The sequence below is a fragment of the Grampus griseus genome, assembly GCF_964374135.1.
Source record: "Grampus griseus genome assembly, chromosome: 1".
Lineage (NCBI taxonomy): Eukaryota > Metazoa > Chordata > Mammalia > Artiodactyla > Delphinidae > Grampus > Grampus griseus.
In genome coordinates, this window is record NC_139017.1 from 66261862 (window position 1) to 66274878 (window position 13017).

Consider the following 13017-nt stretch of genomic DNA (forward strand, 5'->3'; position numbering starts at 1 on the left):
GCACAGAATCTCAACAAAAATAGAGCTGAAGGTCACGTTTCTTGAATGTGTTTTTTGAACCTTAGTAAAAGATTTAAGCTTATATCTACCATATGATCTCAATCTATAGACTCTGCAATGCTGAAGCAGGAAAATCTATCTGGAATTCTACATAGAGGGAGATCCAACAAACTAAGCCTCTGAAATGGGAGATGGACTAGGTTTCTGTCTAACAGGTTCTTTAATGGCCTTGATCATAGAATTTGATCAAGGCAATGCCTTGGACACCAGAATACTGCTACTATGGGGAAAGTTTAGTTTCAAAGTGGGTATGACTTTCAACATTGACAGGAGATAGTGGACCTTACAGTTTCCAATGGACTGCTGGGTTTTCCCTTGTACTCTTGTTAGTTCATGAACCACAGTACCATAGAGAAAAGAAGGTCAAGTTATAACCTTAATACTGTCAGTAACCAGCTAGGTGACCATGGGCAAGTTAATTCACTTTTCCAGGTACTGATTTCCTCTCCATTAACAGAGAGGTTTGGACTAGATCAGTTCTGAGACTTAGGATTTCTGTATTTTTGACTTCCCCACCCAACCCCACCTCAACATTTAAGATACAAAAAAGAGGTTGCTTCCCTAAATTTAGGACCTATCTCTCCTCCATTTCTTGAGCTTGGCCAGGAAAGTGACTTATTCTTTAGCACATGACTGACATCATCATTCAAAATCCATCGCAAACTCTTAAGGGCAGCTAAACTTCTCCACTGTGGCCCCTAATCGGATGGTGACAGCATTATGGAGGAAATGATTTCTCCTAACCCAAACCAACTGAGCTGTGATTGCAGGCAGAACAATTTCATGAAGATAATGGGGGAGATTCCTGTGGCTCCTGTTAATCACCAACGCTTCACGCACTGATGCGCAAATAAGTACAGTCACACTTAATCAGGGCAGACAGCCACATCCTCCTGGGGCTGGGAGAAAATGACAGGAGCGGGACAGCTACTCCACTGGAGAGGTCAAGAGACCACACAGAGGCTTCACAGCAGTCAAAAGGCCTTGCAAACGAATACTGTCATTATATCCCCTAAGGAGGAGAAACAGGAAAGCCGTGTTATTAGGAAATGTCTCCAATGCTCTGGGCAAGGAAAAGACCCTCTCCTACCCTTCCTTTCTGGCACTAGTCTGAATAGTGCTGGGATCTCCCCACCACAACCCTGGTGATCCTTCCCAGTCACACAAAACTTGTTTCCTGAAGACCATCTCACTCCACATACAAAAAAACAGCATCCCCGAGATGCCTTTCATCTTATTTGGTGGCTGGAGAAACTCAAATCCAGAGAGGCTCATGTATCTCTTACGAACTTTGTGTAACAGAGTTAAGTGGCCAAAGCTCTGGACTAGGAAGCAGGAAGCTAGGTTTTTATCTCAGTGGCAATGTTGACTCACTGGGCAACCAATGGTAACTTTCATCCCTGGGTCCTTTCTTTCTCCCACTGTAAAATAGAATCAATATTGACCAAACAAAGATACTAAGAGAAAAAAAGGAAAATCTATGTCAAAGAGACTTGGGCCGTTCAGAGTTAAGGAGCTCTTCATACCCCAGTAACAATTACAGTAGAATCCGGTTACAAGTAGGTCTTGGAGAACAAAGTGACTCCCCAGTTATGCAACTTCCTGATGAAGATAATATAATGCAGTGGTTAAAAAGATGAGCTCCAGAGTCAGACTTTCTGGGTTCATTTCTGACTCCACCACTCATTACGAATTATGTCCCTTAAGTCTCCATTTTCCCATCCATAAGATGAAGAGCATGACAGTACCTACACCTCACAGGGCTGCTGAGGGAATGAAGTAAGATAATTCCTATAAAGGGTCTAGAACAGTCACGAGCCCATAGCAAGTAACCAACACGGATTGGATATCATTTGACTTAATATAAGGCTAAAACTTGGAAAATCTAGACTAACAGATGAATAGCTGGTAGTATGTTATCTTCCTGCAATATTCTGCTATCTAACTTCTGATGAAAGCCCAACTGAAAAAAAATCAGCTCAAGATTAAAGTTCCCAAGGTGAGAACCACATTGGCTACATAGGTAACTAAAGGAAGATCCAGAGGTATAGCATAACAACGGTGCTGGGAGCGAGGTACAGGGAGGTCCTCTACCAGGCAAGCTGAGACACCTGACCCATGTTCTCTCACAACAGAAGAGACAATCCTATTCCCCATGGTGAACTGTAAGGTAAGGATGACCCACATGAGAAGCCTGTCATGGGAAATGTGCCATGAGTACCCACTCGGGACATGATGTGACGTGAACAGCAATAACCAAGCCTTGACCTAGCAAGGAGCTCATACAAGGTTTTTCTACACTATAATCAACACGAGGGCTCTGGAGGACACCCAGGTCCGCTGGCTTCCAGTCAAGGGACCACCATACTGACCTCCAGCAACCCAGAAACATCCCTGCAAGACACTTAAACTCAGAGTATTTAGCGCTTTCCCCCTCACCTCTTAAGTATTCCTATCATGTGCCAATTAAAACTCCTTCCCAAGCTAACTATTACCTCTCCAAACCAGAAGGGCTTTATAAGAAAGGAAATCACCAGATCTGGAGACGAACCAGGATAAGCGTGCAAAACCTTGCAGACGTGTTCCCCACCCCTCCCCAACTGTGCTTCCTTTGCTGAACGATTAATTCACTTCTCTTTCCTGGCTTGGCAACTAGCCCTTCCACCTATAGTTCAGCGGCAATGGGGCTCACATCCCAGGCTGTCTGGAAACAATTCCTTCAGCTGCATGGCTACAGGCCAGCAAAGGGCCTGAGAACCAGTTACAGTCTCAGTAGGTGAGGGTAAAAGGGATATAGAAAATAAAAGAGCCAGAGATCAGGATTAGCTCTGAGAGCTATGAAACATGGAAAACACTGATATGATAGGGAACCAGATGACTACTCCTTTGTCACTGGGTAATAAGAACTTAATTCTGTCCTTTGCTTCAAGATCAAAGTTCCAACGGGCATTGTTCTTAGACTCAGGTTTTGGCGGAAGAACTGGACGACCCCACTGAGTTTGCATTGCTACACTAGATTGGACGGCAAAGCAAATATAACCATCTCCTTTACCTAGGTTTCCTGCTCAAAATCCTTTCGTTCTGCATGTCTCCTGATTCTAGCCAATGCCTATTCATGGGACCTTGGGCAAGTCACTTAATCTCTCTGAGCCTCAACTTAACTCTACTTATCCGTAAAATTGGGCATGAAAATTACCTGTCTTAACTTCTTCATGTAGGTTTTTGCAAGGATCAAGTAAGATTAAATATTAAAGCACTTTGTAAATTAAAATGTGCCATTTGTAACTTTAATAAATTCCAAGGTCCACAGGGTCCAGTCTCTGGACAAAACTAAAGTCAAATGTAAAGCAGAACACTCAAAACGAATTAAAGGGAATCCTAGTCTTCAGTTGTATCTGTCAAAGACCATTATAGACGATCCAATTCATAAGTCTCAGGAACGCTTTGTATTTCCTTGCCTCTCCTCCCTAGATCCACTACACCTCAAAGCCACACAAGTGTTTTTCACTCTTCCAAGCCCTGAATTCTCATCTCCAGCCCCTCTGGTTTTTCTTTCTCTCCCTCTCCTTCCTACTCTATCAGTTCTTTAATATGCAGCTCAACTTCACCCCACTTTCACTTTTTTCCTCTCAACTGTACTATTATCTAAAAGTGAAATCCGGCAACTTGCCCCTTTTTCCTTCTACCTTTCCAGTTCTAGCTCTTTCCATCCAACTCCATGATTTGCATTAAAAAGCTTGGGAATAGGTGGGTAAGGGCACAAATCTCCTTAGAGGAAGAGGCTAAATCAGCAAAGTATAATTCTCTTAATGGAGCTAGGGTGGGGAACAGGACATATATAATAGTAAATCTTGACCCTGTCACGTTTTTATTCTTATTATCCCCACTTGGCAAGGTACCTACAAATCTATTAAAGATGTCTTATGGCGTAAGATGCATTAAGATATCACATAGCATCAAAGAAGGGACAAGCAGGAGAGAATTTGGGAGGAGTCCTCATAGAAAGCCAGGGTTAGTGGTTTATGTCTAGAATGGTTGGGACCTTACCATTGCACACCTGTAAGGGACCTTTCAGACACAAATAGTATTTTCCAAAGTCACCTCTATAGTAAAGTAGTTCCCAGGATATTAACACTTATACATAGAAAAAATATGATTCCATGGCCAATTCAGTTTGAGAAATGCTGCGTTAAAGGGATTTCTCTGACTTTAGGACTTCCCAGCACATTTAAATTGAATAATTTTAACATGAAACATTCCGGATGGTAAATGTTTTACAGGATACATTTTAAGAAATGCTGGTTTTGACTCTCCTCCTCATTTTATAGACAAGGAAACTGAGACCCATGGGTGGATACTGACCCTCATAACATCATTCAGAGTTCCGGGGGAGAAGAGGGGCTAGAGCCCACGTCTGCAAACCCCAGTTTTGTGTGTTAGACTTCTGGAGGAATGATAGAGAGGAAGCATGCCTCTACAGAACTGCAAAAGTTGCATTTACTCAAGCATCAAGGTTACTATACATCAAGGATGGTTACAAAATAATCATCCAGGACAACCAACATCACAAAATCTAACTAGATCCCACATGTCATGTTTGTAGGCCACTGAACAGTATACAGAATTATGATGAGGGTCACCTTAGCTAGAGGCAATCTTCTTTTCTACAGCACATCAAGGTGAGCACCACTCCTGGAGCTGTCTGCCTGCTCCTGTTGCAGAGCCCTTAACCAACGGCCAAGATCTCTCCAGTTGTTCGCATAAAACTAAGTACAAAGTTCAAATGAAACTAAAAGAGAATTGCATTATATAGAAGCAATGACAGACTAGTGAGAGAGTTCCCCTATATCTTGCACTAAAATAGCCACCTCCAAATCTTGCCTCTCTATCAACAGGGAGATGGGTCAATGTTAGGGGCACTCTGGTTCCATCAGAGGAAAATAAGAGATGACAGCCCGTTTACCTTCTTCTTGGATTTAAAGACGTTACACCTGAAGATATTGCTGGCACCATCTCGAGCGATATAGCTGAAGATCTTCAAGTCTTGGGAGTCGTGAGAGACGTAGAAGATCCTACAGGAAGAACAACAGAAAAATGCACTGAAAATGGCATTAGGTTCAAATCTCCAATGAGGAAACCTCTGCTTAAGGACACTCTACGAACAGAGCTCACTCAAGCCAAGTCCTTAGAGAAAGTTTTCTTTCTATGAAAGCCACAATGCAGGAGACACTTTCCATGGGCTCCACAAACACTGACATTCCAGTGACTGACCTCCAGATGTGAAAGGGTGGACACAGGTAGGACATGGACCCCACGCTATCACTAGTAAATCTGTCCTGGCAACTTGTACGTTAGAAGGAAAAAATCATTCCCATCCTTATCAGAGCGATAAATCTGCATCTAAGCCAGGGAAATGTGGGGAAGTTTCCTAATACCTGTTCACAGTTACCTCCGAATGAGGAGACTTAGGGAACCAGCAATGCTAACCACATTGGGAGACACTCTGTGTCATTGTTGTAGGTCCCTCGGTGATAGTGACTTCACTTTCTGTCCCACTCCATCAAGTCCACGGCTTCCATATATTCATTCCATCAGTCACCCAATCCCCCTGAGTGCACACCATGGGCCAGGCACTATCCCAGCAGCCAGAGGAACAAAGCAACAGAACCTATAAAGCCCCTGAACCCATGGAGCTCACGTTCAGGAGACATCAATAAACAAATAGAAAATGAGTGCCATGAAGAAAAAAATAAGGGACAGAACATGACAGAGCTGCTATGTTAGACAGGGTGCTTAGCAGGAAGGCCTCAAAGAGAGGCAAAGACCTAATGATGGGAGGGTGCCTGTCACTGGACTACGTGGGCAAAAGCAGTGCAGAAAGTGGGAACAGCAAGTTTCAAAGCCAGGTGGTGTTTATAAGGTGCTTGAAGCATTCAAGGAATGGCCAGAAGGTCAGCGTGGCTCAAGTCAAGGGAGTGTGGTCAGAGACAGGGTCAGAGAAGCAATCAAAGGCCACAACACAGGAGACCCTGAAGGTCAGGGGTTGTACTCCAAGCGAGACAAGAAGCCATTAGAGGCTTCTAAGCAGAGGATTGACTTCCTGATGCTTTAGACGAAAGAATCCCTCTGGCTGCTGTGGGTGGGCGGTGGGGGTAGAGGCAGAGGAAAGGCCAGGAAAAGGGAAAAATTATAAGCAAGGCCCTAATGGCTGACTCTTAGGTGGCCCTAGGACAGGGTACCAGCAGAACCACCAAGTCTGAGTGCTGTCAACATGGGGCAGGGGAGGGGAGTATCAGGGATACATCAGAGGAACTGATTTGAGCACTGAGGAAAGTGTTGCTCTTGATAAACACCCCGGGGACACATCATTTCCCCCCAGAATCTTTTCCTTAATGAAAACACAACTTTTCCATCCCAGGATTTCACAGACCTGGAATGTCTGAGTCAGTCTTTCTGTGCAGCACAGAGAGAACAGGATTTAGAGTCATATCCACAGCTCTACCCCTTACCATAAGGTAAGCCAGGGAACCCTCAGAGGCTCAGTTTTCTTATCTGTAAAATGGGACTTTTAATAGTAACACCTTGCAGTGTTACTGGGAAGATGAAATGAGTAAAGTGCTTTTTACTTCTCCTTACCGATATCGCCTCTAAGTAGTCTTTTTACTGAGATTCTTACCAAGGACCCCAAGAAGTCTGAGAGGGACTTTCAAAACAGAAGTGATACAGAGAGGAGGACAATCCCCAGAAGAAATCCAAGTTCACCTTGGGGACCAAAGCTTCTCTGCTGAACTCTGCTAAAAGTCATTTCATTTCATCTCACATGTCCACCAACTCTGAACGATGCTGAAATAGAGGTTATTGTGTTTGTTTAACGTGGCTTCTAAGAAAGCTAATCTAACATTATCGGGCCCGCACCACAGAGTACCCGATCCTTCTAATGATGCCAAAGTGTCCTCCTAACACGGAAGGGACAAGCTAACAACTGCACCTTAGCAACTGCTGCCTGAGCTCCAGGCCCACCCAGCCCGTCTTTCTGGACACACACTCCTGATCTTCTCTCAAGCTTCAAATTCATCACATTCCCCAACTAAATTAATCATCTCCCCTGTAATTCTCAGGCAAACATGGCCTTCCTTCTACCAAGCCCTCTCTCGATGATGGGCGCCATGTCCACTCAAGCCAGACACCTGGGCAACACCTCTGACTCTTTCCTCCCTTGTTCTCCAATATCGGTCATTCACGACCAAGTTCTCTGCAGCCCACCTCCTTGACATGGCTCTGAAATATACTTTTTCCTTCAGTTCCACAGTACTGCCTTAGTCCACAGGTCCTACTGTTCACCTGGAATTTTGAAACTCACCTAGTGTCTCTCTGCTTCCTACCTCACCTACTGCCAAGCCACTCTCTATATTGCTAGCAAAGTAGTAGTTTTGAAAACACAAACTACATCCTAGTATTTCCTTCTAAAAACCATTCAAAGGTTTCCTACTGCCCTCAGACCAAGTCCAAACTCCTCAGCATGGAGTATCTATGTTTCTGCTTTCATCCCTCTCCAAGAGCCTGACCTACAGAGCCCTTCAGAACCAGGTGCATACATCTGCCTGCCTTTGCAACTGCTGTGACACCTCCGGCATCCTTGAAGACTTGGTTCAGAGAAGCGTTCCCTGCCCACCCTGCCCCCAAGTCTGAGTTGCTGAATGCCCCTGGGTTCACCTTTACCATAACACGTTACCTCACACTATGATTTTTATATTTGTTTTTATTTTTTTGGAATTTAATTTTATTTTTTTACACAGCAGGTTCTTATTAGTTATCTATTTTATACATATTACTGTATATATGTCAATCCCAATCTCCCAATTCATCCCACCACCACACCCCTCCCCTTTCCCACGCTGGTGTCCATACATGTGTTCTCTACATCTGTGTCTCTATTTCTGTCTTGCAAACCAGTTCATCTGTACCATTTTTCTAGATTCCACATATATGTGTTAATATACGATATTTGTTTTCCTCTTTCTGACTTACTTCACTCTGTATGATAGTCTCTAGGTCCATCCACGTCTCTACAAATGACCCGATTTCATTCCTTTTTATGGCTGAGTAATATGCCATTGTATACATGTACCAAATTTTCTTTATCCATTCATCGGTCGATGGGTATTTAGGATGATTCCATGACCTGGCTATTGTAAATAGCGTTGCAATGAATATTGGGGTGCATGTGTCTTTTTGAATTATGGTTTTCTCTGGGTATATGCCCAGTAGTGGGATTGCTGGGTCATATGGTAATTCTATTTTTAGTTTTTTAAGAAACCTCCATACTGTCCTCCATAGTGGCTGGATCAATTTACATTCCCACCAACAGTGAAAGAGGGTTCCCTTTTCTCCACACCCTCTCCGGCATTTGTTGTTTATAGATTTTTCTGATGACGCCCATTCTAACTGGTGTGAGGTGATTCCTCATTGTAGTTTTGATTTGCATTTCTCTAATAATTAGTGATGCTAAGCAGGTTTTCATGTGCCTCTTGGCCATCTGTATGTCTTCTTTGGAGAGATGTCTATCTAGGTTTTCTGCCCATTTTTGGACAGGGTTCTTTGATTTTTTAATATTGAGCTACATGAGCTGTTTATTATATTTTGGAGATTAATCCTTTGTCCTTTGATTCATTTGCAAATATTTTCTCCCATTCTGAGGGTTGCCTTTTTGTCTTGTTTATAGTTTCCTTTGCTGTGCAAAAGCTTTTAAGTTTCATTAGGTCCCATTTGTTTATTTTTGTTTTTATTTCCATTACTCTAAGAGATGGGTCAAAAAAGATCTTGCTGTGATTTATGTCACAGAGTGTTTTTCCTGTTTTCCTCTAAGAGTTTTATAGTGTCCGGTCTTACATTTAGGTCTTCAATCCATTTTGAGTTTATTTTTGTGTATGGTGTTAGGGAATATTCTAATTTCATTCTTTTAAATTTAGCTGTCCAGAGTTCCCAGCACCACTTACTGAAGAGACTATCTTTTCTCCACTGTATATATCCTTGCCTCCTTTGTCATACATTTGCTGACCATAGTTGCATGGGTTTATCTCTGGGCTTTCTATCCTGCGCCATTGATGTATATATTTCTGTTTTTGAGCCAGCAACATACTGTCTTGATTACTGTAGCTTTGTAGTATAGTCTGAAGTCCAGGAGCCTGATTCCTCCAGCTCCATTTTTCTTTCTCAAGATTGCTTTGACTATTCGGGGTCTTTTGTGTTTCCATACAAATTGTGAAATTTTTTGTTCTAGTTCTGTGAAAAATGCCATTGGTAGTTTGATAGGGATTGTGTTGAATCTGTAGACTGCTTTGGGTAGTAGAGTCATTTTCACAATATTAATTCATCCAATCCAAGAACATGGTATATCTCTCCATCTCTTTGTATCATCTTTGATTTCTTTCATCAGTGTCTTACAGATTTCTAAGTACAGGTCTTTTACCTCCTTAGGTAGGTTTATTCCTAGGTATTTTATTGTTTTTGTTGCAATGGTGAATGGGATTATTTCCTTAATTTCTCTTTCTGATCTTTTGTTGTCAGTGTATAGGAATGCAAGAGATTTCTGTGCATTAATTTTGTATCCTGCAACGTTACCAAATTCATTCATTAGCTCTAGTAGTTTTCTGGTGGCATCTTTAGGATTATCTATGTATAGTATCATGTCATCTGCAAAAAGTGACCATTTTAATTCTTCTTTTCCAATTTGTATTCCTTTTATTTCTTTTTCTTCTCTGACTGCCGTGGCTAGGACTTCCAAAACTATGTTAAATAACAGTGGCAAGAGTGGACACCCTTCTCTTGTTCCTGATCTTAGAGGAAATGCTTTCAGTTTTTCACCATGCAGAATGATGTTTGCTGTGGGTTTGTCATATATAGCCTTTATGATGTTGAGGTAGCTTCCCTCTATGCTCACTTTCTGGAGACTTTTTTTTAATCATAAATGGGTGGTGAATTTTTTCAAAAGCTTTTTCTGTATCTACTGGGATGATCATATGGTTTTTATTTTTCAATTTGTTAATATGGGGTATCACATTGATTGATTTGCATATAGTGAAGAATCCTTGCATCCCTGGGATAAATCCCACTTAATCATGGTGCATGACCCTTTTAATGTGTTGTTGGATTCTGTTCGCTAGTATTTTGTTGAGGATTTTTGCATCTATATTCATCAGTGATATTGGTCTGTAATTTTCTTTTTTGTAGTATCTTTGTCTGGTTTTGGTATCAGGGTAATGGTGGCATCGGAGAATGAGTTTGGGAGTGTCCCTTCCTCTGCAATGTTTTGGAAGAGTTTGAGAAGGATGGGTGTTAGCTCTTCTCTAAACGTTTGAAAGAATTCACCTGTGAAGCCATCTGGTCCTGGACTTTTGTTTGTTGGAAGATTTTTAATCATGCTTTCAACTTCATTACTTGTGATTGGTCTGTTCATGTTTTCTGTTTCTTCCTGGTTCAGTCTTGGAAGGTTATACCTTTTCAGAATTTGTCCATTTCTTCCAGGTTGTTCATGTTAGTGGCACAGAGCTGCTTGTAGTAGTCTCTAATGATGCTTTCTATTTCTGCAGTGTCCATTGTAACTTCTCCTTTTTATTTCTTATTTTATTGATTTGAGTCCTCTCCCTCTTTTTCTTGATGAGTCTGGCTAAAGGCTTATGAATTTTATCTTCTCAAAGAACCAGCTTTTAATTTTATTGATCTTTGCTACTGTTTTCTGTTTCTATTTCATTTATTTCTACTCTGATCTTTATGAATTCTTTCCTTCTACTAACTTTCGGTTTTGTTTGTTCTTGTTTCTCTAGTTCCTTTAGGTGTAAGGTTAGATTGTTTACTTTAGATTTTTCTTGCTTTTTAGGTAGGATTGTACTGCTATAAACTTCCCTCTTAGAACTGCTTTTACTGCATCCCATAGGTTTTGGATCATCACGTTTTCATTATCAATTGTGTCTAGGTATTTTTTGATTTCCTCTTTGATTTCTTCAGTGATCTCTTGGTTATTTAGTAACATATTGTTTAGCCTCCATGTGTTTGTGTTTTCTACGTTTTTTTTCCTGTAATTGATTTCTAATCTCATTGTGTTGTGGTTGGAAAAGATGCTTGATGTGATTTCAATTTTCTTAAATTTACTGAGGCTTGATTTGTGACCCAAGAAGTGATCTATCCTGGATAATGTTCCATGTGCACTTGAGAAGAAAGTGTAATCTGCTGTTTTCGGATGGAATGTCCTATAAGTATCAACTAAATCCATCTGGTCTCTTGTGTCTTTTTTTTTTTCTTTTTTTTTTTGGTGGTACACAGGTCTCTCACTGTTGTGGCCTCTCCCATTGCGGAGCACAGGCTCTGGACATGCAGGCTCAGCGGCCATGGCTCACGGGCCCAGCCGCTCTGCGGCATGTGGGATCTTCCCAGACCGGGGCACGAACCCGTGTCCCCTGCATCAGCAGGCGGACTCTGAATCACTGGGCCACCAGGGAAGCCCCTATTGTGTCATTTGAAGCTTGTGTTTCCTTATTAATTTTCTGTCTGGATGATCTGTCCACTGGTGTAAGTGAAGTGTTAAAGTCCCCCACTGTAGGAGGGCTTCCCTGGTGGCACAGTGGTTTAGAGTCCGCCTGCCGATTGTCTCTTATAATATTCTTTATTTTAAAGTCTATTTTATCTGATATGAGTATCGCTACTCCAGCTTTCTTTTGATTTCCATTTGCATGGAATATCTTTTTCCATCCCCTCACTTTCAGTCTGTATGTGTCCCTAGGTCTGAAGTGGGTCTCTTGTAGATAGTATATAGATGGATCTTGTTTATGTATCCAATCAGCGAGCTTCTGCCTTTTGGTTGGAGCATTTAATCCATTCACATTTAAGGTAGTTATCGATATGTATGTTCCTATGACCATTTTCTTCATTGTTTTGGGTTTGTTTTTGTAGGTCCTTTTCTTGTCTTGTGTTTCCCACTTAGAGAAGTTCCTTTAGCATTTGTTGCAGAGCTGGTTTGGTGGTGCTGAATTCTCTTAGCTTTTGCTTACCTGTAAAGCTTTTGATATCTCCGTCAAATCTGAATGAGATCCTTGCTGGGTAGAGTAATCTTGGTTGTAGGTAGTAATCTTGGTTGTAGAGTAATCTTGGTTGTAGGTTCTTCCCTCTCATCGCTTTAAATATATTGTGTCACTCCTTTCTGGCTTGTAGAGTTTCTGATGAGAAATCAGCTGTTAACCTTATGGGAGTTCCCTTAAGGGAACTTTTAATAATTGCTTTTAATAATTATCTTTGTCCTTAATTTTTGTCAGTTTGATTACTATATGTCTTGGCATGTTTCTCCTTGTGTTTATTCTGTCTGGGACTCTCTGCGCTTCATGGACTTGGGTGGCTACTTCCTTTCCCATGTTAGGGAAGTTTTCGACTATAATCTCTGCAAATATTTTCTCGGGTCCTTTCTCTCTCTCTTCTCCTTCTGGGACCCCTATAATGCGAAAGTTGGTGTGTTTTATTTTGTCCCAGAGGTCTCTTAGGCTGTCTTCATTTCTTTTCATTCTTTTTCCTTTATTCTGTTCCGTGGCAGTGAATTCCACCATTCTGTCTTCCAGGTCACTTCTCCGTTCTTCTGCCTCAGTTATGCTGTTATTGATTCCTTCTAGTGTATTTTTCATTTCAGTTATTGTACTGTTCATCTCTGTTTGTTTGTTCTTTAATTCTTCTAGGTGTTTGTCCTTTAGTTCTTCTAGGTCTTTGCTAAACGTTTCTTGCATCTTCTCGATCCTTGCCTCCATTCTTTTTCCGAGGTCCTAGATCATCTTCACTATCATTATTCTGATTTTTTTTTCTGGAAGGTTGCCTATCTCCACTTCATATAATTGTTTTTCTGGGGTTTTATCTTGTTCCTTCATGTGGTACGTAGCCCTCTGCTTTTTAATTTTGTCTTTCTTTCTATGAATGTGGTTT

General features: G+C 41.5%; 1 protein-coding gene across 3 annotated transcripts in view; it reads right to left on the reverse strand.

The window, feature by feature from the left end:
* The window catches only part of NOS1AP (nitric oxide synthase 1 adaptor protein), a gene marked incomplete at both ends in the record, with an annotated part of 288950 nt that overhangs the window by 29775 nt on the left and 246158 nt on the right, over positions 1–13017 (reverse strand). For all 3 annotated transcript variants that reach the window (XM_082653376.1, XM_082653374.1, XM_082653375.1), the window contains one exon: positions 5024–5132. In XM_082653376.1, the coding sequence (XP_082509502.1) occupies positions 5024–5132 (109 nt within the window). The remainder of the gene's footprint in view (positions 1–5023; positions 5133–13017) is intronic.